Genomic DNA, 27,085 nt, shown 5'->3' on the forward strand with positions numbered 1-27,085 from the left:
CAACGGCTCCATGTACGTGCTTGAAGTACATGTATGTTCCCTCCACTTTTAGCTATGAAGACGCAAATACATTTGCGTCCAACGTTAACATGTCCTCTTTCAGATCCACCATGAATGGGTCGAATATTCCGCTCCTAAGTGTGCCTTGCCAACGTCTTTACATGGTGCACTTTTCACGTTTTCCCCTGGCTCAGGCGAGTTAGGCCCTGATTTCTGTCATTGAGTCTTTTCCTGCCTTCTGTCTCCGGATGCTGCAGCCTGGACCTGCATCTGTATCCCTGACCTTTGTCTTACTCCCTGCGCGGCTAGCGGTGCCAGGCTCGGCCTGCTTGCCTGCCAAGACTCTATTTTGCCTTCGAGTTATCTGCTCCGCTATTCGAAAATACATTCCTGTCTAGTAGTTCATGTAAACATCCTTCCCAGCTGCAGAGCAAAGGGCCCGGCCTTTCTGTCTCCATGCAAGTAATTCATTGCTCTCGTTACCATGGTAGGCCCATGGCCCCACCCTACATGTAGACACGTAGACGCATATACACGCACTAGCAGTCAGTATAGAATAGCCTCTGCCCGAGAGACCTTTTTCTCTAGATAATACAGTTCCTCAAACACCAGATATTAGATATGATTTGGGATTAGGTTGTTCTGACACCCCAGACTTCTGTCTCCTCATGTAAGGCTAAAAGTCAAGTCTCCTTCACCCTCCAGTTCCACGTCAATTGCACGTCATGCTGCTGCGCGCGCATCCCTGCCATGTATTTCTGCTGACACTGCAGGATTCTCTTATGGATCCACCCACTTGTAACACCTTTATGTGACGTTTCGAGTACACGCTTTTGTGCACACCTTCTGTTCCGCCTTTTTCATTACGTATATGTTTTCTTATCTCTCCTCTCAGCTGTTACGCCTTCTGCATCCATCGCCACTGTAATGCATTGACTATATATATGATATTCTGTCAATAAAGTATTGTCTATCCCTTCCTGAACCTTCGTGGTGATGGAATATGATTGCCTGGTTCGAACCAATTCCTTTTTAAGGAATAAAACCCCTTTTAAAACCTCAGATGCCACGGACTCTGCCTCTTATTTTTTTCTGAGTTATTCTTATTGAACTTTACCGCATAAATTAAGTATAGGTAATTTATATTTACCACAAGAGGGACTTGGCTCTTTCTTACTAGTTCTCCCTAATGGCATCCTTTTTGGTTGGGGCTTCAGACAGTAAGTGCTCCTGAGTCCAGGGCCACCCTGTGTACAGAGTTGGGGGGACGACTGCTTACAATAAGAGATGCAAAGCTGATGGGCCGAGTGCAGCACTGCTTTCTCAATAATACTTCATCTGCACTTGAGTGCTCAAACACTGGCCAGGCTAAAAAGAGACAGCAAGGTACAGGATCAGGTACTGTCATATTATCAAGGGTTTCCATACCATGATGCAACCTCATTGTAATAATGCAGTGGGCATTTTAGGTGAGGACAAAACCCCTCAGGCGTCAACAGAAGTTCAACAAGCCCCCTTTTGTTAGAGGGACATAACTTCTGGCCAATCACAACAACTTGTACTCCTGGCTACCAACATGTTTGTATAGGCAAAGTCCCTCTCTGTAATACTCCTGAAAGCTCTTTTGTTGGTTGATTACATAAGGTATGGTGATAGCTGTGCTCTCAAGATTGATCTAAAATTAATTCTTGCCATTTTGACTCCCATTCATGCTGAAAGCTTCTAAGAAATTATTCAAATCATTAAAGTCCTGGTATCCCTGTTGATGACACATCAATGCCTCACAAACAGCTTCTTGCATGACCACAACTTTCATCAGCAGAATACTATCATGAGGAATACACTCCGTCAGAAACTGTTTTGTCTCAGTTTAGCCTCTTTGTTGTCTCTTATTCCCAGTCTCCCATTTTCTGAAATTGTGTAGATGGTAATAGTTGAGATACTGTTGAAGCACTGTCATGGAAAAATACTTTGAGTATTTTGTTTGCTTGAGTGACAAATTCATTCTGAAAAACTTTGCATTTAGGACCTTCCAGTATTACATTCAAAATAGCATATGTCTATTAGAACTGTACTATTTGTTTTCACCATACACATCACCCACTATTTCCTTCATGCTGAGTAGCCATGCTGAGAAAGCAAACCTTTTTTCTTATTAAAGCCAAAGATAATACAACCTATTTTTCAGGTCACCTACTGTGCGTCAGATTTTCATTTCCATATTCATTTAACTGTCATACAAATTCGGCTTCACTGTCTACTTCAGTGAGCAGAACTTGAGCAGCTCTAACGTGGACAAGTCATTTAAGGAAGCTAAATGTGGAAAAGCAATATACTCACTCGTTAGCACAGTGATGGACTTGACTGGCCGTGGGATCATGTTGGGGCTCCCTACCATCAGAGTGATTATGTAATAAAGTCCATGGTAGCTGGCATTGAAGACGATGGGTGCGGGTAATGTGCTATTAAATTCCTCAAATTGGAAGAAGTAGTTCTGGGATTCTCCAGTTATCTTTACAATGTACACAGAGGAGGCGATGACCACATCAGATGGCTCCAGGGAGATTAAAATGGAGTTATCCTCTCTGGGGGCAACATGAAATGGAGTTGCATTCTGCAAGAAAATAGTAGAAATTAATAAATAATAGGCACAACAAAAAATGAACATAATACCAAATATTTAGAGTTTGACAAGGATTTGACAAGGAGAAGTGATCTACTTAGACAAATGCGTTATTTGATGAAGTTGTAGTTCAATTTAGAAGTACAATATTTTCAGTGAATTAGCATTATAACATATGATACACCCTTGTGAAAAATGTCTAGTAACTTTTCAAGTGTCAAATTAAGTTTTCTTTGTCAACTAGGATTAATTGAATTTAGGTGAATATACTGAGAGAAGACCTATATCAAGAACACCATCAACGAAAGATTCAAATTCAAGCATCTTGAATCAGCTACAATATTAATGACAGTCTGAAAATATTCATCTTAAAGAAAAATGTGGGTACATAGTCATGTTATTCAACAATTGAAAGTTCAACAGTTGTATATTTCTGTTTGAAAGGAAATGTTCATACTTCACATATAACAAGTATAACATGTTCATGCAAATGAGTTATTCTCTATTCATTAGAATGAAGCCTGGTAGATAGGCTATTATGGCTAACAAAGTTGTTTGGCGCGTGTTCCGCTAATGTGTCCATTTATTAAATTGGAAGACTCTACTGAGTCCTAGATCATTAAGAATATTTGAGTGCTCTTCTCAACTGCGTTATGTTTCTGTTTAATGTTTCTACCATTTACAAATATGGAAAAGTTGGGCCTGGTTTAGAGTTATCATCCATGGTGCACTGTTTGCACTAACTGTGAAATGGTCTGGTTTTACTAAATGCACACAACTCTGCATTCCCAACTCTCTTTCTAACCTTTTCATTTAGATCAGGGATATTAGAAATGGGGGTCTCTAGTTGGCAGAGGTAGGCACCTTTGTCCAAATAGGGACCCTTGCTTCTAGTCAGGGTAAGGGTGATACACATTTTAGATAACCCCTGCTCACCCTCGTGGTAGCTTGGCACAACCAGACAGGCTTATCCCAAGGGCAATGTGTAAAGTATTTGTATCAACACACACAGTGAAAACACCACACCAGTTTAGAAAAATAAAGTATCTTTATCTAAACTAAACAAGACCAAAACAACAACAATCCAGCATACATAGTTGAAAATATGACTTTCAAAAGGTTCCAAGAACTTGTACCATAGAAAACTATGGATGCGTGACTTTTCACCAAAGTACCTGCAGATGCGTCAAAGTTTCAAAAGCCAAACAGCCTTGGCGATACAACAGTTTTGCGACACGCTGCGGACGAGTTGCGCTGAATCCGGTCTGTGTGGGAATTGATGTGTCGATTGTTTGTGACGGTCCCGGTTTGCAAGTGATGAGTCTGGAAAGCGGGCCGCACAGGAAATTCAGGATGAGTCGGCGATCGATGTGACGGTAGCGAGCGGCCTGGTGTCGGTCCTCTTCAGCCGCGATCCCTCAATGCGTCGATTCTTGCAGTGACGACAGGCGCTGCGACGGTTTTTGCAGGGGCCCAGCGATGCATGGAAATTCTTCTTGCGCTGTGGAGATGCGTTGAGAAAACAGCCACAAGAAGAGCGATTTTAGCAGTTCTTCACGTTTCTTCTTTCTTCCAGCTCCAAAACAGCAGCAACAACCTCCAGAGGCCCAAAACAGGCACTGGCACATCTAGGCAGGTCAGAACTCACAACAGCAGTACAGGAGAGCAGGAGGCCAGCTCACTACAGGCCCTTGGAGATCTCCTTCAAGCAGGGCACACAGCACGCAGCAAAGTCCTTCTCCTTTCCTTGGAGGAAACAGCAACTGCAGGCCAACCCCAGACATACAGCAAGGGCAGTATTTCTTCTCAGTCTCTCCAACTCTTCTCCTTGGCAAAGGTTCCTCTTGAATTAAAGGAATGATCCTAAGTTACGGTGTTTTAGGTCTAGTATTTATAACCCAAAATGTATTTGTTCTCTTTCTGCAGGGGGCTCTGAGCCCAGTTCACATCAGTTCTGCCTTCACTGGTGTAGTATGACCACTAGAAGTGGAGACAGCATTGTGCAAGGAAGACAGGTTCCATTCAGGTGCAAGGTAGATCTCCTCATAATACTCTATATGCAGCCAAGGTCTATTCAACTCAGGGCTGAGTCATCCAGGAAGGGCAAGGTACACCTCAACCCCCCAGAGGTTGTCTACAGGGAATGCACATCCTCTGTCTCTGTCACACTGAAACCAGGCAATCAATCCACAAACAGGCAGAGGCACACAGGAAGAATAAACAAGAAAATAGCCACTTTCTAAAAATGGTATTTTCAAACACACAATTTAAAAGCCATCTTTACAAAAAGATGTGTTATTAAATCCTGAGTTCAGGGATACTAAACTCAATTTTTCTATCTTATCTCTATGGAACATAGGCCTGTAAAATGTTAAAAAGCATTCCCCATTCTGTCCTATGTTCAAGATAGCCTTTCAGTAGTGAACAAAGGAAATTAGCAGTATTTCACTATCAGGACATGTCACACACACCAGTACATGTCCTACCTTTCACATGCACTTCACCCTGCCCAGGGGGGTACCTTGGGCTTACCATAGGGGTGCCCTATGTGTATGAAAAGGAACGGTAGGGCCTGGCAAGTGGGGCACTTGCCAAGTCGATAAGGCAGTTAACAAACTGCACACAGGCACCACTGTGGCAGGCCTGACACCTCTTTTCACGGGTACTCATGTGGGTGGCACAATCAGTGCTGCAAGCCCACTAGTAGCATTTGATTTACCAGCCCTGGCACACTCAGCGCACTGCACTAGGCACCTACTGGTAAAACAAATATGCCAATCAGGGACAACCAATCACAATATCAATTTACACACGGAGCACTTGCACTTTGACACTACTCAGCAGTGGCAAAGTGCCCAAAGCATCTAAGCCAGCAAAAACTAATTCTAGCACATCATCAAAAACACAGGAGGTAAAGGCAAAACGTCAGGGGAAATCCACCCCAAGGATGCCAAATCTAACACTGGGCATGTCCCACACAGCAGGACCAGTGAGCACTGGTAATAGTACCTTGATTCTCCCTGAAAGAGAGCTGAACTCTAAGGTTTGGATTCCTCCACCAGCAATGAAGCCAAACAGAGTCCTGCAGTTTCCTGTGCAGCCAGACTGCTGTGTGCACTAAATAGTGCCTTACTCCTCCCTGCATCAGAGCTAAACTCTGGGGCTTGGAGTCCTTCACAAGCAATGGGGGCAAAGCTGACCTGCGTTCTGCATCTGAGAGTTAGTGAGCATCTCGGAAGGCTTTCAGTTCGCTGAGATGGGTTTGTAGGGATGACTCCCACTCTTATCCATTAAGCTCCACTCTCCATAGACCTATAGTTCCTCCTTGCGGCTTCTGAATCATTGGTTTCCAGATTCAGTATGTATAGTACACTAGATCCATTCTCTAACAATTGGGAAGGGTGTCCCTACTCTGAAGATAGCTGAATAAAAGTGTGCCGCAGCAAAGACCATTTAAGAGCCACATGGTACCTGAACAACCTTCCCTACTAACCTACTGCGGCTTCTACCATCCAAGAAAGAGTGCCAAGCACACTTAATAAAATGAAAGTGACAATCAAAGAGAAAAGATAAAGAGAAGTGTTATAAATCCCTTCAATTGGAACAGTCCTTACTTTGGAGTTGGACTTTCTGAGTGAGAAACTCATTAACTTTACTAATTTCTTTGTTCCTCCATGCCACTTCTGATACCTTCCTCGGTCTTGGTACTTCTGTTTCTGAAACCATTATCACACACTCTGGTTATCTGTGAGTGCACAATCCTTCCTACACTTAGGAAATTCCTAAGTGCAGGAAAGAAACAATCCCTATTTCTGGACCACTACTCTTATTCCCTTGCCAACACCTGTTTAACTCACTGTGACCTCCAAAAATTACACAGGATGGTCAATCAATATGAGTGACATGTAATACCGACATTATCTGTCCTGGTATCATTGCACATACACTAGATGTGTGAAGAAAAACTAAGAAAGTTACTGTTCACATGTGATGAAAGAATGGTCTGTACTTTGACAAGACCCTCTGCGCTATGTCATTTGTTTGTCCTTCTTTGTTCTGACATTGTTGTTTCCGAACTGCACTGAGCTGACTTCCTTGTGTTCCTCTGAAAGAATGGAATCATTATTCTGTCCGGCGGAGAGGGCACCCCAAAGTTTGTTTTATTGTATTTTATTGTATTTTACGTTCCTTCCATTTCTGTAGTGAATTGTAACTTGTCTTCTTGTCACCTTCTCACTTTATTACAAAGGCATGGATTTTCAAATGCATGTAAAAACCTAAGCTATCTGAGTTGGTAATATATTAGGAATAGCTAGCGTTGTATTTTAACGATTTCTTGCTTAGAGTCGTACTTCCCTGTCGGATTTATATTAATTACCTGCCTCTTTAGTCTCTACTTAATATTGCACACTGCTCTGCGAGTTGCGAGTGTGGTTTGTTTCCACCATGGAGGTGTATCTGTTCTACATGTTATATATACTTGTTGCATCAAAGAACATAGTGTAAGATAATTCATCACATCACTCTTGAGTGGCCCTTCAATTTAATCAGTCTGTCTACTGGCTCAGACTTACTCCAAGTCCTAGTTAGTTTTGAAACAGTGTTAGACCCCCCCCCCCCCCCTTCCCCCTTGTAGATGTGTTGCTTGTTAAGTGTTTATCAGAATTCCTTTGTAGGAGCAGGCTTCCTTCTATGACTCAGCCTTGAGGTTTCTCCTGTGGAGGTGGTCCCATTAATTATGCCTCAGCTTGACTGCTCAGGAGGCATGCTAAGAGGCATACTGCTCAAAAGGCATACTTACTCAAGAGACACACTGCTCAAGAGCCATACTTGCCCCTTTGAGACTATAAATCCTGCATGGAGCGGGTGGTTGTATCTAATCTACAGAGTACCTTTTAATTAAATAGCTTAGATTTTATTTTATGATGGGAATTTTAGGCTCATCACTAATTCCCCTGTTGCACCAAATACAATAAAATTGTTAATAGCCAATTCCATCAATTTCTGTTAAGCTGTCAGTGTCTAGATTTAGTTTTTTAAGGTTGTGGGTGAGGGCCATTTGGCTGTATCGGAAGTGTTGTTGACCTTTGAGATTGTAGACCGCGTTGTTCTTTGCTCATAGGCTGTCAAAGAGGATTACATCACAGGCGCATCCATTGCTTTAAAGAGTTATTAATGATGAGATTTCAACGGTTGAAATGGGAACCTTCTTTTCCATTCTCAAGATATTTTGGGTGGAGTCCCACATGATTCACCAGTCTCGCTGACAACTTTCAATGTCCGTTTACCTTGTGTGATTACATGCTTTAAAAGGATTCTCAGTGACAATGTATTCTCGTTCGGATGCTAACTTAGTTTTTTGAGTGCCTGGTCCAGAGCCCACTTGTTCAGCTGGCACAAGTCCTGAAGATCAAGCAAATGCAATCCTATTTTGCACAGATCTGCCTCAACTAAATACTTACAGATCAGTGCTTGCTTGTTTGAAGGAAAAGAAAATAAATGTTCCCTCCTTTCAGATATGCTCCCTTTAGCTAAAATGTAGGACTAGGTGGGACTTGGGCCCTAAAATTAACGTTAAGCAATATAACTCAAATATTTCCAAAATCTGAATTTTCCAATTCTATCTATTAATGACCCAGATATACCAGCCATATAACGGAAATCTGGTGCAGCTGTGATTAAAGGTCTGGATTATTTGATTACACTTTATGGATGGCTATATACAAGCAAGTTTATTGGTAGCTCCAATATGTGGATTGTATCTGATCCAAGGTCAGAAAATACTGGATTACCTGCCACATGCCAAAGCATCTCTTCATTGGCTGCCGATTACTACCAAGATCCATTTTAAAATAAACAGTCCTGGGCTTTATGTGCCAAAATAATCAAGTATCTGACTACCCCAATAGATAAGCTATTCTCTGTGACAATATTAGACGTTCTTATTAGGAACTGTCTAAACATAAACTAATAACCAAAGGTAGGATGTATTTCTCTGCAGATGCAATATTGTGATCTATCCTGTATTTTACTATGCAACATTATCAATCATTAGTTTCACTTAAGTAACTGAGAAAACATTACTACGTCTGACACTGGGGGCACATAAAACCACCACCACCTTTGGATCTGACTGAGCTGGAATTTCAAGTAAGTACACAGAATCACATATTGGTGCACTCACTTCTTTTGCTGAAGTCAAATTAGCCTACAGCCTTTACAATGTAAAATAAACTCCCGTCTCCATGTGCTTGATCTAGAGAACGGTCTTAGTACATGAGTCTGTAGCATAGAGTTATGTAGAGGAATGAGCTTGTTTAATGAAGTTGGGGAAAGACACAGTAGGAAAATAAGAACACTGGTGATAACGAGGACCCCCGGACTCAAACATGATGAGTCAAGTGTCAATAATGAAAGTCATAATAGAGTACAATATGACCATTTAGATGATTTCATGTAATAATAGGTGTCAAGGAAACATGAGAAATGAAAAAGAGTTCGTGATGGAGTGGGGTAGAGAATAAGAAAGTCACGCTTCAATTATTGAAGTTTATTTTTTGTCAAAAGCATCACATCCGTTGGAAAACTAAAGTTTACACATTGTATTGCTGGTAGGGATCTCAACATGAATGCCAGTTGAGACTGGTAGACAACAGTTTGTAGTCTGATGGCCTGGTCATGAAACATGCTTTATTGGTATTATTTCATGTCTTTGGTGGTAGGTTGAGGTTGTGGGCTGTGCCTGCTGCACACACCTTTTAGCAACATATTATTAAAGCAGGTTTCTGCAAGTGGTAAAAGGTGACAAGAATTGTTATCCATATTTGTTTGCGTGGAATTTTTTTGTGGTGGTGAGGCATAGTTATGTGTTTGCGTCGCTGTGTTTTTGTGCTCCATTTTTGTTGTACTGGCAATGTTATGTTTTGTTTCGACTATTTTGTTGTGTTGTGCCCTGCTATGTTTTCATTGGGTTATGTTCTTTGTACATGCTATTGTCCTATTTTCTGTTGTTTAGTTAGGGTATGTCAACACATTTTGCTATATTTCCAGGTTAAAGCAGCACATAATGTTGATGTTCTTATTTCAAGAAACCACAGTCCGTTTTCTTAGGAGGTAAAATAGCTCTGCTTCAGCTCTTCGACTATTTAATACACCAGCCTGCTAAAACCTTGGTAAAGAACTGATTTAATTTGGCACATTTACTGCTCACCTTATGTGATAAGACACTGGGTTTCTAGAAAGTAACATTTGCAGTCTCTTTTTGCATACTATCATTATTATGACGGAGCTCTGCATTTATCCGTAAAATTGATTTCTATGGCAAGACAGGAGGACATCGTTATGCATCATCTCTTTTGTTCATCACTCTGAGCAGCGCTTTAAAAAACAATAGAATTAGAACCTTGAATAACACTCTGTATCCCCATGTAAGTCATTCAGCCTTCATATTCTTCCTCTTTTATTTGCTGCTCTAAACAAGTGGCTTTCATTTCACTTGTTTTTTTCGAGGAAACATGTTTTCTGTGTTAGGTTGTTTTGTCTAGGAAACTCTCTCAACTTATAAGATTGCCAATTAGCTGATGTGCGCAGTTTTATTTATAAATAACATTTAAATATGTTTTAAACCATTATTTGGATATTTATTCTAAATATACGTTTGAAAGGTTTATCTTTAAATCTTAACAAACATATTTGATAATGTATCCATTTAGAAAGAAAGATTTGGCATTATTTCAGGTAATATGTTTTAAAAATAGCTTGAAGTCCAATCGTATTGTTGATCAGTCTTTTAGATGTCACATAGAGTGTGCGTCGGGTAAGAGAGGCTGGCTGTATGAAGCTGACCACACTATCTTGAAATAAGACATTGAGCCAGTGTGTTGCATGGAGATAGATGCCTTTGTTTTCTTAGGTGGTGGAGCACAGCTGATCGTACTCGGAAACCTCTATATGGAACATTTACTCAAATAGCGCAAAGAAAATGTATTGCATGTACTTGGTCCTCTCACCCACATTTTCGTTTTAAGTAGAGGAGGCATATATTAAATGTGAGAAGGTAGATTTGAACTTACTATGGGTTTGGTGTCAATGGGCAATATGCTCAAGAGGCATGCCTACTCAAGAGGCCTATTGCCTCAGAGTCAGACTTACACCCCTGTGACTGAATAACTCCTGCTTGGAGTGGGTGGTTGCTTCTAATCCACTAGTCCCTTTTAATTACATAGCTTAGATTCCTGTGTCTTGGGAAATGTAGGCTCATCAACAATTCACCCGTAACACCAAATTCTCTGTAAAATTGTTGATAGCCAATTCTAGTAATATCTGTTATGCTGTCACCGTCTAGATTTAGTTTTGAAAGCTGTGGGCGATGGCCATTTGGTACTTTTGGTTCTATCTGAATTGTCTTTGACCTTTGAGATTGTGGACAGTGCTTTTCTCTTACTTAGGCTGGCAAAGAGAACTAAGCCACAGGCAAATGCATTGGCTTAAAGAATTATTAATAAGGATATTCTAACTGTTGAATACACTTCTAACTGTGGAAGAAGCAATATGATATGCTTCTTGGGTAAGGCAAATGCAGATATTTTTACAGGGACAGCTATGTTAAGGATCAACCCAAAATTGGGAGATCTGGCCAATAGGAAGTATAACTAAGATGCAAAAGGAATCTTGTTTGGCGAAAGAATGGTACACTCCATAGGAAAAGACATGGATAGCTTTAGAGACATCTATGAGAAAAGTGGGCTGAGAATACATTAAATGGAGGAACTGGAAGTAGAGGGCAACCTTTCGACTGAATATTCTGCAAGCATATACATAGCCAAGGAGGAGGGTCAGATAAAGGTCAGATAGAGGAAATAAATGCACATCAGTTTTTCCATTCAAGGGGCTGGGGCCAATATTCACATTCAAGGTGAGTATTATGACTATTTTGGTTCTTCCCATAGAAAGGTGGGATACAGGTTAAGAACGTTTTTAGAAGAATATCAAAATACTATAGGTGATCAATTAATGCTAGAGGTTATGTAACAGAATTCAGTTCTTCCCCCATTACACTCAACGGAGCCAAGGAATTTGGTTTTTCAGGAGCAGCTGGAGAGACTTATGAACGCTAGACACAGTTGTTGTAGAACAATGCCAAAGTAAAGGTAAAGGACGGTCAAAAAGGTGTTATGAGGCAGTTTTTTGATGAAAAAGGACAAAGGTTCATCACCTGTAATAAATTGAAGGCAGCTGACTGTTTTTTACCAGACATTTTAAGATGCATCTTGTGAGAGATTTATACAAAAAAGGATTGAATGGTGAAATCAGATATGAAGGATGTTTCAAAGTCCCTAAAGCTATGCATAGTCAAGCATTCCTACAGTTCAGACAAAGAGGACTATTATGCAAATTCCAGTGTTTACTATTTGGCCTTTCATCAGCACCTTGGTGTTTTACCAAAATTCTAAGATCAGTGGCAGGATACCTGTGACATCATAGAGTATAAATGATAATTTATTTGGATGACATAATGAGTCAGGATGTAGTTTTGCTGGAGACTCAGTTCATTTTTGTATTATCTCTCTTTGAGAATTTAGGTTTCATTGTGAATCTGGAAAAAAGTATTTTAATTCCCTCGTAGGGTTTGGAGTTTATGAGTTTCAAAGGAGATATAGCGACGATTCCGCATTAGTTACCAGAAAGAAAAGTAAAAAATTATAAAACAGGAGATGAATAATTTCTTTAAATAGAAGAGATGAGTTTAAGGGACCCGGCTCATGTGATTGGCCTCTCATCCTCCTCAATCCGGACAATGTTTTGAGGAATGTTGCATTACAGGGTTGTACAGTTTCAGGTTTGTCATGGGGTTTCTAGTATGGGGACAGAACAGTTATTTCAGAGGAAGCAAGGGAGGAGTTGATTTGTTGGTCCGAAAACTTAGTAGCATGGATTGTTACATGATTATTGGAACAGCTCTAGATTGTGTTTTAGAATTAAATGCACACAATGTAGGAGGAGGTGCAATGTTGCTGTAACAGGAGAAAAGAGGAAAATGGAGAAGAGGTGATAAAAGGGAACATATCAATTGCCTGGAAATGACATCATGATACAGTACACTCCTCAGTTAGAAGAGGTGGGTACAAGCTTGTTGAATGTTGTTGAGAATGTGCTACAGAACTTTTGTGAATCATTTAAAGAAACTGTGGGGAGCAGGTCACAGAAATTGATAATAAAGACGTTTTAAAAAGGTGTGAGAATTTTGTCTCAAACACTAGATAGGTTTGAGAGGTCCATAGAGGAAGGAGAATGGAGCGGTAGACTAGAAGTCATGTCATTTTATGGATTATAGCAATTGGACAGTGAAAAGGGAGATTTGTTTCAGAGAATTCAGAAGATTTGGGGACCATACAGGTGAATTTGTTCATTTCCATTTACCATTTCAGTTGGAGAGATATATCGTTTAGCAACTCGACTAAGTGGCAAAAGCAGTGGCTGCATTCTATCAGAACTGGATAGAGTTGAATAACTATGCTTTCCCTCCATTCGGAATGATACAGCAAGTGTTTTTACACATTAGTAGGCAGAAATGCTAGTCCAGTTTAGTGACTTCATTTTGCTCAATTCAGGCATGGTCTTCTTCAGTTCTGGAATTGGCTGTAGACATTCCTTTTCTAATTTTTTTCTGCAAGGGTTTGTTAGTGGATGTAGAAGGATACGAGCTTGCATAACGTCAGGAGTACTCAACCTTCTAGTCTGGAAGATTTCAGGGTTCATAAAGACTCAAGGGATCTTTCAGGAGAGGTTTCAGGGCTACTCAATCCATCTTGGGCTCCAGGAACAAGGAGAATATGCAGAGATGCCTGAAATGGCTGGGTATGTTGCTGCTTGGCTCCCCGGAGTCTGATCGGGTAATGGTAGTAACCTTTTTGGCAGAGCTGTTTGGGAAATGTATGAGTTCCTGAACATTAAATTGTTACAGGTCCGATAAAAGGGAAAGACACAAGTTTAGATGGCATAAATGTAGGAGGGAGTCAATTAAATTGGAGGCTTTTCAAGTTCATTGACTTAAGAAGACCACCACAGGCTGGGTATAACAGTCTAAGGAAGGTTTATTTTTTTCATTTCATTAGTGGCCAGTAAATACGTTTTTGGCTCGCATAGATTTAAGATGAAGTTAGCTTTGTTACTTTGTCTGATATCGTTTTTTAGATCTGGACAAGAACCAAGCCCATTTCTAAATCAGTTTTTAATCTTTAAATTTGATAAATTTCCAAAGTACTATTTAGTGAGATCTATTAACGAGTATGAGAGCTGGGTTCAGGAGAACAAAGGTTCAAGAGTAGATCAATTGTTAATCTCATATGTGAAGCCATATGGTCCATTTTCTTCGGCCAACAATGCAAAATGGATTAAAGCGTTAATGCAGGAAGCTGGAGAGAATTTATCTGTATATAAACCTCATTCTGCAAAGGCTGCTAATGCCTTTAATGTATTCAGTGCCGATGGTACATTAGAGGAAATATGAAGGTGGCAGATTGTTCGAATGCACTGGTTCATACTACGTTTAATTTTATGCCTGTAATGCATGTATTAGGCTTTGCTTTGAAATGCTTTGAATACACAAAATTGTGGCCGCCCATCTTGCCATAAAATGCTGATTCTTAAACTTAGGGTGTATAGATAATTGTGTTGCTATTAAAGACTAGGAGGCTAGCATAATCCCTCCCTGGCTTCCTTATCAGTTAGTTGGGAAAGGTTTGTTTGGTCGAAGGATTTATTTGGGATGGTGGTTGTAAGTGTTTTAATGTTTTACAAAAGTTTGGAATAATGAGAGAAGGGAAGATAATTCATAAATCTTTATAATGCTTGGTAGGTGAAATTATATAAATTGAAACTGTTTAGTTTTTTCATGTTAATGTTTATTTTGCAGAGAGTTAATGAAATTCATTTGGAGTTGGACTGAGCTGGTTGAAGGACTACATCTTGTCTAATTCATGAGCAGCATCAAAGAGGAAGAAGATTGAGGGCAAACGGCTTATATGGGGATGCAGAGGTAGATTTACCTTATGTGATCATTCAAAGTTCTAATTCTATTCTTTAAAGTGCTGCTCAGAGTGGTGAATAAAAAGGATAATGCATAATGCAAGCCTCCTAGTCTTTAATAAATTCATGATTCCCTCTACACCCTAGCTCTGAGAATAAGCATTCTCAGCAGTGTGTTTCATTCTTGCATGGTCAGCTGCAGAAATACTACTTTAGAATTGATTAAAGTGTTTTCCCGTATCCAGCTTTTGGGTTATGCCAGGTTATGCATGGATTATCTGTTCTAAACACATACTTTCGCTGAAACAGAGAACGACTAGGTGTTTATTAACAGTGGTCTGCTGCGTTATATGCACTACAGTACCTTTAAGTCGGAAATGAAGTTCAAACTGTTTATCATGGGCACTGGTAGCGTCTGTCCAGTAAATACACATCTCATTACTTCTGGTCATCCACCCCTGGGATTTCATGTGCTGGTGTCACAGCTTGAGCAACTGCTGCACGCCTGCTGGACATTTGGCAGCACTGATGCATGCTGAGTCAAATCATTAATTTCCTCTTGCTTTCTAGTTTATCATCATATGCTTGCTGTGCAAAAGCAGCCTGAGAGCTTGTAATGAGAAGAATGAAGAATTCCAAAAAGTGATGCTTAGGTGCAGCCGGGCATTTCCCCACTCTAATGCCATGCTGATGAAACTGACTATCATTTTTGGAAGCCCATTTCGAAGTACATTTTATTAAGCACCTTATTATGAGTGTCCAGCAAAAGCTGTTGTATTAGAAGTCCATTTTATAAAGACAGCTCGCAATGGCAAGCTCATAGATGCACCTCCCAGTCAATATTGGAAAAAGTCACAGTACTGTGTTGTTTGTAGATTATCAATTCTTGAGTGTTTCCTTTTTTACCAAAACGATTGAAATGTTTTGAGCTTTGGTCTTTTTTTTTAAATTCTGAAGTACACAGAAGGCCAGAAAACAACTGTAACAATACACAATATACCACTGGGTATTATGTTGCTGTTAATTAGTCTCCAGGATTCCTTGTAGCCTGCTAAACGCTGCAAAATGCTTCCAGGTAGTAATAATTCTCCTGCAGGAATTCACTACAGTGTTCGGAGGACAAAGCTAAGGACAGGCTGACTGAGAGAGCTGTATACTGTTTGGTACATGGGTGCTTATACCCTCTTTTAGGACTTGCACATAGTGCACCAGTAAACATTTATGGTAATCAGCTTACGAGTCCTCTTAACACCCCAATCCACTTAAACACGGATGGTTAATAACCTGATGAGTCACTGTAATTACGCCCATTGTTTCTAACGAACTTTCCCATAACCAGGAATTTCCATTAGAAGTAAAAACACTTTAGACTGAATCATATATAAGTGGGATGTGCTAATTGTCCTAATATAAGTCTTTGTCTGTGCCAAGGTTGTAGGATGACTGTTGTCTTAAATTGTTAGAGTTGGATCAGCAAAGTATAACCACCTTTGCCAATATAGCAAATCGTTTGTTTTCACTACAACTTTAATGTGAATGCGCTTCTTTTGGCTGGGAAAGTATCAGCTATTATTGAAGTCTTCATTGGTAATAAGTAACATAATATAATATTAACACAACAAAACAATAACATAACACAGTCATTACAGAAATGAACACAATACCATACCTCAAAACAACACCAGCAACTTACCAATCCATTCACATCACAACCATGGTGTAAAATAAGGAAACAAAACCGGCAGACCACATGACCCCATACTGTGACACAACAACACAAAAAACAGCATAACACACCATCAGGACAACAGAACATGTAACACAAGTAGAACACAAAATGCTAAACAGAGAGGACTCCCGATACAAGGATATGACTGCGGCACCAAATGGATTACTGCCATGTGCGCCATCAGGTAAGGCAGTGTCATGTAGGGAGCGTGAATCCCATACCCTGCTGTTGGGGGACCCGGTATGCTATAAAGGGCCGCAGTGGAAGTGAACACTGCAAACAAGTGGCAAGATTGTTGCCGTGCTTACCGACAACCCTGTGTGCCATTAAGGGCCCCTGTGGCAGGGACTGGTGTGTAGGACGGCCTGAAGGCGTGTGTGCAAGTATTGTGGAAACCCCATATGGCAGGAGAGGCTGTGGGTACTAATTAACTTTTGGAGTTCAAGCTGTTACCTCTAAACTTAAGTGCAACCTGTGGGTCGCCATCAAGCATTGAGAAATCGCCCCCCGATCTGCCCTATTGATGGAGGAGGATCCCATGAGTGCAGCGACGGGGACCAGATCTGTTATGTTATGTTATGTTACTAGGATTTTTGAGCGCACAGCTGCCCCAGCGAAGGGGCGTCCCGGCGCTATAACTGGAAAGCAACATAACAGGCAGAAACAGAGAGAACAAAATTTTTTTTTTTAATAAGGCAGGGGAAAGAGATACGATTTGACAGCCTTCCTAAAAACCAAAAGATCTTCCAAGGCTCGAATGTGCCCAGGAAGCGCATTCCAAAGCTTGGCAGCCAATACAGTAAAAGAGCGACCACCTCGTCTACTTTTTTTAAAGCGTGGAACAAGTGCTAGATTTTGACTAGCAGAGCGAAGACTGCGAGATGGCATATACAGGGTCAAAAGATGCTGGAGGATGGAAGGGGTGTCGGTTTTAAGAATTTTAAATGCGAAACACATTGTCTTAAACTCTATGCGCCTGATCACTGGCAGCCAATGTAATTTACAAATTGTGCTACGGGCTGTCTGGAGCACAGGACCAATCCCCGCCTCCCCCGAGGAGAGCGCTGAGCTTGCCTTAGAAAAGGAAGCTCTGGAGCAACTCCGATAGCTGATGGAGCCGGCTGAGCGAGCTCACAGACAGCCTGCACCTGCTGAGTAATGCCCAGCCTGCCGTGTCCAGCGCGACCTGACTAGGCAGGTCTGAACATCACAGGTGTCAGTAGTTAGGCAAAAACCTTGAATGTGCAAAGGATATGTGATCAAATTTAAAAAGCAGGCTTCTTGGCCTTTTTAAAGCGCTCCCCCCATACCCACCTCCCCCGGTGGCCAGGGACCGGGTGGAATGTTGTTACAATATTTAGGGGAGGATAGCTTGCAGCCCACTATCTTAGCCATCTAGCGGCCCTAGTGACCCCATGCCCTGGGGCTGCATTCATTTTTAGGGGAGGGCCACTGCCCCCTCTAAAAGCCTCCAAAGGGCCGCAGGGACCCCATCCGCCGAGCCCATGTTGTTTATGCGGTGAGGGGATGTGGAGCTGAATCCATCTGTTTGCTGGCAGGGGCGGGAGTTTGCAATTCAGCTCTTTTAATAACAAGGGATGTCTTTATGAATGATGACCATTTTTTTATTGCTGAATTTGCTTTTGAAGGGACACTAGTCATAGGGGCCGAATTGCTTCGCCTGTTGTACCATAGACACATACACCAAGAACCAGTTTTTAGGTTTATGAAACATGCAATGCTTGTTACAAATTAAAATCGCTGATGGCAGATAAATATCACAAACAGGAGCCTAATTTTCAAATTTGAGCTTTTGCAATGTGCCAAGATGACACGGGGATCATTTCGGGTAGTATACAAGGCTACCAAGAAGGAAACATTCTAAATGCCCAAAAGCAACCCACTCTAAAAAACAAGAACAGCCAACCGTGCGCCTTTTCTACACCTACATTTGAAGCCAGACTGTATTCACCAGTTAATAATGATTTTTGTGGTTGGCGCTAATAGATTTTCGCACCTATGTTCCTTTTGAACCAAGGAATGTATCTTGTTCCATGCACATGAACTGGGCTCGAAAGTTAGAAATAGAGCTACAATTTCTACACTTTAGGATCGTTTTTTTTCTTCTCCATTCTACTCCATTTCCCTTACAACCTCATTTTCTTCGATATACAGTTTCCATGTTTGTGTTTATGAACTTGTTTGAGAAAAATGATATAAGACCACACAACTATGAACAACAATTTGCACTTTAAGATGGGATTTACCCCTTCCCTTACCTCTCACAACTTTGTTTCCCCACCACATATCCAAATATCCAACATTGATATGTGGGAGTTCTAATGAACATGTACATTTTTTTTTACACAAACACAATAAAAGTGGTCTTTGTGATGTCCTCCACTGCCCAGGAGGCTGCAAAATGAACACACCATACACGGAGCCCGTAACCGACGCTTTTATTCACCAGCCTACAACATTCAATTGAACATTTCAATTTCTCCTAACCGTTAATAACCACACCTTCCTTAATACCTCCCAAAATGATGACGTAATTCTCTCATTGAATCTGCCCAGAAACGCGAGGTCCTGGAGCTCACAGTCTTGAAACATTAGACTCTACTTACATGTCTCATAGGGATAACTTGGGTTGAAGCTTTGGCGTATCAGAGAGCCTGAAAATGAAAGGGATACGGACACTTTGGTCTGTGGTTGCCCCAAGTTTTTTTCTGCTTTTATCTACTTTTTGGTTTTGTTTATGATTAGACCATTTTTAGGTCTCGTCTAGCATTGCTGCGCACATGCGCCGAAATGCTAGGTGAGATTTAATGCAGAAGTGTACTTTCAGAAAAGAGCTTGAAGCCCTGCCCCTTATTCCCATCGGCTTGCGTCACAGTTTATGTCAAACGGTGCGCCGCCATTGGAAACGAGGTTTTTAGGGTGCCTCCTTTTCGCTTTTTTTTCCGGCCCACCCGAACGGGCTCGCCTGCATTACGGCTTCGTCACGCAGCCTTGAACTCGCCAGTCCTGCTCTCTGATTGGGCCGGACAAAAAAGCAGACATGGCGCAGTGTGTTTATTTGTGCATCTCACTTCCACTTTAAAGTGAAAGCGCGATAAAAAAATAAACAACGGATGCCTGGTGACCGCTTGTTTAAATATTACATGCAATTCCTGATTGCAGAAACACCAAAATGGTATTATAATCAAATGTTATGCTGTGTAGTCATTACATGTGTTTCGGTGTTGTTTTTGCCCAATTGTCCTTAGAGGTTGGGCTCATAGCTTAACTGAAATGTCACTGCCTGTCCTACGGCCAAGTTACGTGCGGAAGACTGAATGGCCATTTTTCAGACCTCGAACCGTAATAGGGCTTTGAATAAATCATGTATTTTTACCGCTGCCACCTTCGGTGATTCTGGAAAGTGTTAGCGAAGGCCCCGCTGACCTGAGGTACTTCACTTCTATCACCACCACTGAGGCCCCGGGCTTTGCTATCAAGTGGACTCTTTTACTCCGAGTCCCTCCGCCCCCACCCCGTCCCTCCTTGTTACTTCGCCCAGCCACAAGTGCACAACCAGCCAAGTAGTTCATCACAAAAGCGAAAGACAGGCATGTGTTCATGGCGACCTTGGCACCAAAGAGCCTTTCTTTAGGGATTTGACAGAAATGGTTTTCAGGCCATAAAAACAAGAAGCATGTGTAGGCGGGATTCGGTTACATCAGAGAGCTGAAATCAAAACAAGGGCTTTACGTATCCTGTTAAGGAACGCGAATCTCAGCGTCAAAATTAGTGTTTTCTTGTTCATAGTTCATGGTCAGGTCCGGTTGTTTGCTCGCGCTCATGTTCTTCGTCTTGCCCCTGAGTCTTACCAGCAGGTGCGCAACTCCTATTGGGCTAAAAGGGCTTTAAGAATCCCCACATCTCCCTCCAGGGCAGTTGTCATGGGCGGGGACCTCTGGGCTGGGGCTATCAACTTGGTCTGGCCAAGTCAATCAAGGTAAAGTGTTCTCTGCTGATTTCTTAAACATGTTTACAGCGGGACAGCTTATTTTTTTGTGTTGCCCTCACTGAAGGTGCCCCTGCTGTCCGGTTCGCCTTGCCTAATCATTTCTCTTTCAAGGTAAATGTGTCTATGGCACAGGTGTGAACACAGCAGCAGGGGATGCAAACTGCTGTCATAAGATGTCAACCAACCCCAAATAGACAGCAGGGTTCCTCCGTATTACTCCCAGAGCAACAAGCGGGAGGCAATAATCCCCATCACAGGGCTAATAAAATGCAGAGGTACTTACATGGTTTAAACCAGCATTTGCAATGCAATAGGTCTCGCATTTGCCAGTTTAAGCTATTGGAATTGCAAATGACAATGCCTTTTATTTGTGTTTTAAAAACCAACACATAAATAAAAGACATTGCCATTTACAATGCCAAAAGCTCAAACTCTCACAACTGTGAGACCTATTGCATTGAAAATGCTTGTTTGTTTTGCTTTTTGGAATCTGTTGTCCATGTTAAAAGAAAGATGGTTACGCAGGGAAATGCCATAAACTGGACTTAATTTAAACCCACATTAGTGAATGAGAAATGTTAAAAAAAAATGTCGTCACTTAATGTTGCTGAGGATGATTTTTACTCCTACACCTCATGAGGCTGGGCACTGGGGAGAGTGTTAGTTCACTTCCGCTTTTATTATTCTAGCACCCTTTTAAATGACGATTTTTTCTAACAATTCATGAGAATTTCAGTTTAAAATACCACGTCATTTGATAGATTGTTTCTAATAAAAAATAAATGGCAGAATTAAATATCTTTCCTTGCAAGATTGCTAGCAACAAAACGTCCAGGAAAACAAATAAGTAAATAAAAAAATACACCCTAAAATATACCCCAAGGGCTACTCTTAGTTTCACTTGGATGAACAGATTTCTTCCTGGGACTGGCTGGGGGCCATATTGCTTTGGGACATAACGCACCCTGAGATAAATCAGTGTTTGGGATCCTTGCCGGATATTGGGCAGCGGTTTTGGGAATGGCTGACTCTTATGAACGAGTTTTCTTCTGCAGGACTGTGCCCGTGGCAGCCTTCTTTCCTACAGTAATGGATGCTGTTAGCTACAGATGAGAGAGGTAAAGAGGGACCAGCTGCTGAGGATTACTGGAACACGGCTCTGCTGTGTATTATCTCTTAATGGAGTCTCTGCCCTTTTGGATTTCCCCCCACCCAACCCCTTCTCGTTTCCATCTCATTTGTGCATGTGTGCTTAGTAGTACTAAATCACTATTTAGATGATTTTTCCGTAAAAAGGACATAATCCAGGATGCCAGTTGACGTCCACATTTGATCGGTAATAGTGACCAATGAACTGGTTTTCATATTTGTGATGACTGCCCACAGTAAATGAGGGTCCAAAGAAGCATGCAATTGTTTGACCTCCTGCTTGCTTCACCGGGGACCGAAAAAGCAGAAAGAATCACGAAGAAGGCCCAGCTGACCACTGAGGACTGCATGAGGCCTAAATGAAGTGAGATTTCGTGTTCAGAAGCCTACCCTGAAGACCTTGCATTTCTTTTTCTTATATTTTGCATACTTTTATTTCCGGTTTGCAGTACTTTTTTTGTTTTTATAATGAATGATTTTTAGTTTTTTATTTCATTTCGAGGTGTGTTCACGTTCATAAATGCTTAAAGGCGTGTAGTCCTTTGTTGGGGCTCCTGCCTCCCTGCTTGATTCAGAAACATGGTCCTGGGTCTGCAAACCTGAGACGGGCTACCAAGTGTTCAGGAGCCCTCATGTGAGGCCCACATACCCAATAGAAGGTTTGCAGACCCTTGGACCAGAGTCTGCGACTATCACAGCAAAATGTCCTTATTTTATATTTTTTATTTAAAGAAAGGGGGTTTCTTTGGAACCCTCTCTATTGAGCCGGACGGCCTGGGAATGCTCTCTCATTTTTTTACCGGACATGGGGATGACCCCAGTATCATGTAATGGTACTACTTTACCCACAAAAAAAATATATACATTTCCTGCCAGGGATCTCGACCGACTATTCCCACATGCATATTTTATATATGGATATCTCTGCCTTGGTAACTTAACGATTACCTATAACTTGAGTAAAAAATAACTAAACCTCCATTATAAAGAGTTCCAAAAGTTATTCCATTTAATTAATAAATTGTTGAGCATGCCTGCACTACTCCTAAAAATACCCCATAGAAGTGCTAAGGTGCATCAAAGTTCACTTCCACAACTTCACAATTTTTTAATGGAGTTGAGTAGGTGAATACCAGAACTAGTATGACATGTCTGCACATGCCCGCACAGGCATGATCTTTGCATTGAGTTACTTCATTCATAAACAGAATGTCAATGCCAAAAACACGTCCACCTATAGTTTGATTTCATTCTATTTCCATCAGGATCATTTCATCATCCCTTCTTCTTGATTTGATGCTCTCATGGAATGTATCTTCTTTTCTTGGGGGCCTGGGGCATTTTCCATTGTTGGTACTGTCATTTCCCACTACTGCCCTAAGGTCACATATGCTATTCAACGCCAATAGGCTAGCTATATTGATCACTTTGGCACTTAACTTTCAAGAGGCAGGCATGGTGATGGCTCGAGGTCTACTCTTAGAGGTGGTATGGGTTAAAAACTCAGAGGCAGTAAGCCAGAATATTCAGCCAATAAACAACTTCTAGTCAAGGCTATAACATCAAAGAAGAATGGAATTGTTTTTATTAAAAGGTAAGTATAAGATATAATGTAAGGTGAAAACAGAAGGTGGAAGCAGCTTTTACTCGGCCCCCGAAGTTAATCGCAGCAGGCACAGGGAGGCTTCAAGAGGGAAAGAAAGACACTGAGGGAGTTGGAAGGTAGAAAGTGATCACAGAAGGAGAAGAGAGATAGGAGAGAAGGAGAGAGATAGAATTGATGGATTGAAAGAGAGAGGTTCCGCAAGAAGACGAAGGGTCCTGGGCTGGTTTGAGTATTTTTGCTAGGGCTGCTTTTGGTTTCCCAGTCCGGCCCTGTCTCAAACACTGATTTCAAGTTCTGACTTTCTAGCAAACAGGACAACTCCCTGAGTTTGAGAACCTGCAACAAGGTTTGTTCGTAAAAGGGTCAACACACCTTCATCTCAAAAACTAATCACAGAAACAACAACGATCCAACCGATATATATAGAAGGTTAATTCAGGGTGCCCAGAAGTCACAGAGTGCAGTTAAATGAGGTCACCAGTCCAAACACAGACCAGATAAGGACCCTTAAGGACTTTCAGTGTCTATACTTCCTTGTAATGAGAACAGCGCCCCCTATGAAGCCGTCTGGTATACTAAAGTTTTAGCCCATATCTTGGAGCTATTTTTCACGAGCGAGGCGCAATATTTCCTGAGGCACCCACTCAACCTGTCCAAACTGGAAAGTGGGCAATAGGGTTAAGATTCAACTGTGACTTCGAATAATAGAATGTTCCAGAACTGGATCAAATAGATGGGCATTTAAAAATGTTGTGGCTTCAACACAGCTGCCCATAACAAACAAGCATAGGCATAGCCAATAGGTCTCGCCTTTGGGGCCTTATAAGTGTATAGGCAGAGCTATGAACTTTGCCAATGTGTTTAACACCTTCCGTGCGGTGCAGATTTACCCCCGGTGCTGGGCCCCAATGTAAATGGGCGTTGTCATGACGGAACGGTTCCATCATGAGCACAGCTCAACCGATGCTCATGATGGAACCGTTCCGTCATGAGCATCGAAGGGGTTAAGCTGTGCTGTAGAGAAGTGTGGCTGCTGTGCAGCATGCAAAAAAGTTAATAAAAAAGTGCCACTTGAGTGATCCTGTGATGGCCCTGAGTGATGTTGTGCTAGCGCTGACTGATGCTGTGGTGGCGCTGACTGATGCTGTGGTGGTGCTGACAGATACTGTGGTGGTGCTGACTAATGCAGTGGTGGTGCTGACTGATGATGTGGTGGCGCTGAGTGATGCTGTGGTGTAGCTGAGTGATGTTGTGCTGGCCTTGAGTGATCCTGTGCTGACCATGTGTAATGCTGTGCTGGCCCTGAGTGATGCTGTGCGGGCTCTGAGTGATGCTGTGTAGGTGCTGACTGATGCTGTGGTGGTGCTGAGTGATGCTGTGGTGGTGCTGAGTGATGCAGTGGTGACACTGACTGATGCTGTGGTGACGCTGAGTGATGCTGTGCTGGTCCTGAGTGATGCTGTGCTGGCGCTGAGTGATGCTGTGCTGGCCCTGAGTGATGCTGTGCTGCTGTGGTGGTGCTGAGTGATGCTGTGGTGATGCTAAGTGATGTTGTGGTGGCACTGAGTAATGCTGTGCTAGCCCTGAGTGATGCTGTGCTGGCCCTAAGTAACGGTGTGCTGGCCCTGAGTGATGCTGTGCGGGCTCTAAGTGATGCTGTGTTGGTGCTGACTGATGCTGTGGTGGTGCTGAGTGATGCTGTGGTGGTGCTGAGTGATGCTGTGGTAACACTGACTGATGCTGTGGTAACGCTGAGTGATGCTGTGCTGGCCCTGAGTGATGCTGTGCTGCTGTGGTGGTGCTGAGTGATGCTGTGGTGCTGCTGACTGATGCTGTGGTGATGCTAAGTGATGCTGTGGTGGCACTGAGTAATGTTGTGCTAGCCCTGAGTGATGCTGTGCTGGCCCTGAGTAATGCTGTGCTGGCCCTGAGTGATGCTGTGCTGGGCCTGAGTGATGATGTGGTGGCCAGAGTGATGCTGCGGTGGCCCCGAGTGATGCTGTGGTGGTCGGAGTGATGCTGTGGTGGCCCTGAGTAATGCTGTGGTGGCCCTGAGTAATGCTGTGGTGGCCCTGAGTGATGCTGTGGTGACGCTGAGTGATGCTGTGGTGGTGCTGAGTGATGCTGTGGTGGCCCTGAGTGATGCTGTGGTGAAGCTGAGTGATGCTGTGGTGACGCTGAGTGGTGCTGTGGTGGTGTTGAGTGATGCTGCTGTTGCGCTGAGTGATGCTGTGGTGGTGCAGAGGGATGCTGTGGTGGTACAGTGTCTTTGCTAAATACAGTTGGTAGAAGAGGGGTTGAAGGGGGTGGAAGGGTGTAAAGGGGTAGAAGAGTAGAAGAGGGGTAGAGGGGTAGAGGAGGGGTAGAAAAAGGGTAGAGGTGTAGAAGAGTAGAGGGGTAGAGGGGTACAAAAGGGGTACAGGGGTACAAGAGGGGTAGAGGGGTACAAGTGGTTTTGTACACTACAAATTGTCCAACAACACAGAGTCAAAGCTGTCTGTAGGTGAAACCTAAACAGAGTTTCAAAATAAATGCTTCTCTTACAAACAAAAATAATAATACTATGCCAACCTGTAAATAAAGGAACTCATCAGATGTCAACATCTATACAGTGAGATGAGAAAAATATTACTATAGACATGCCAAAGCATAATAAAAATGATACAGTTTACACTGATTGTTAGGTGGAGCCTCACAAGGCCAGATCTTCTCCCTTTATGCAGAGGGAAAGCCCACCACCGCCAGTAGCCCACCACTTGCAGACTACAGGCGACTGCACAGTGTGTCTAATCACTGCGCTGAAGTCGATGTATTAACAAATGGCTCGTTAAAAAAATAAAATAAAAAAAACAAGCAATGGCAAAACCATAAGATCTGGCTTGGTACAGGACGGTGCATCTGCATTCATTAGTGAATTGATGTGTAAGCTTATGAGGATGGGTCAGTGTATGATTGGGAGAACAAATCAATTGTTAATTTAGGATGAATAGCTGAATAGGTGAGTGCAGGTATGGATGGGTGAGTGAATGGGTGTGTGCAAGAGTGTATGCAGACGAACACTAATCTTACACAGAGTAGGCTCAGCCAGCAATGGTAACAGTGTTTTGAAAATCCCAAGATCTACCGGTATTATTATAGTGCAAGCATTACACCAGCTCTGAGCACTATGGCAAGAATTCCATAATAATAAGAAAAATGCCACTACTATGCTTGTGAAAGCACCGCACCAACCATGTGTACTACTGTGCCAAGAGTGCCTACAACTGATAAAAAATGAGCAAGATTATTCAAGTGTAACCAGTATGAAGTTGCAAGCACCACTGTGGCAAAAGCGCTCAAAATCTGTGAAAAATGAGCACCAATATGTTTCTGGATAGGACACAGACAGCAATAGTTATATATTTTATAAAATGGCAAGTTTGACGGTACACATTAAAACCATCGAGCAATTGTCTCAATTCTTTAGAAATAAAAACCCCATCACAAAATCTTCAAAATACTGCTTTGCACTGTTCTGCAGGTAGTGCACTGTGCTGTCTGTATCAGGTTGTGTGCCTATGATGGTAATCTCACAAGCTTCATATCATTTAGTTTACTTTGATGGAATTCTTCATTTTTGAAGGAGTTGTTTTATCCTAGGATCTCTCTCGCCTAGAGATTCATACAGAATTCTGTTAACGCGGTTAACGTGGCAAGACCATCCACATTACCATATAAACCACGTCCTGCGTATCTAGATGCTCCCATCGTATGACATTTGCCAGATCGCCCAACTTCATAGTATGAGAAGACATTGCAACACATCCCTCAGGCCGCCTTCTTCAGTCACCATCTGTGGCAGCGTGAGATGGTGGGAGAGGGAAATTGCAGTCTCTACTACCACCGAGGCCGGGAGGAAACGGGAGGCCTTCTGCGGGGACTCATGACATAATAATCGTC

At 42.2% G+C, this 27,085-nt stretch overlaps 1 protein-coding gene across 6 annotated transcripts in view; it reads right to left on the minus strand.

Moving 5' to 3' along the window:
• The window catches only part of PTPRO (protein tyrosine phosphatase receptor type O), a 1,018,456-nt gene that overhangs the window by 640,279 nt on the left and 351,092 nt on the right, over window positions 1-27,085 (minus strand). For all 6 annotated transcript variants that reach the window (XM_086920999.1, XM_086920983.1, XM_086921017.1 and 3 more), the window contains exon 2: window positions 2,341-2,614. In XM_086920999.1, the coding sequence (XP_086777125.1) occupies window positions 2,341-2,614 (274 nt within the window). The remainder of the gene's footprint in view (window positions 1-2,340; window positions 2,615-27,085) is intronic.

Source organism: Lissotriton vulgaris, chromosome 1_1 (genome assembly GCF_964263255.1).
Source record: "Lissotriton vulgaris chromosome 1_1, aLisVul1.2, whole genome shotgun sequence".
NCBI classification, from domain to species: Eukaryota; Metazoa; Chordata; class Amphibia; order Caudata; family Salamandridae; genus Lissotriton; species Lissotriton vulgaris.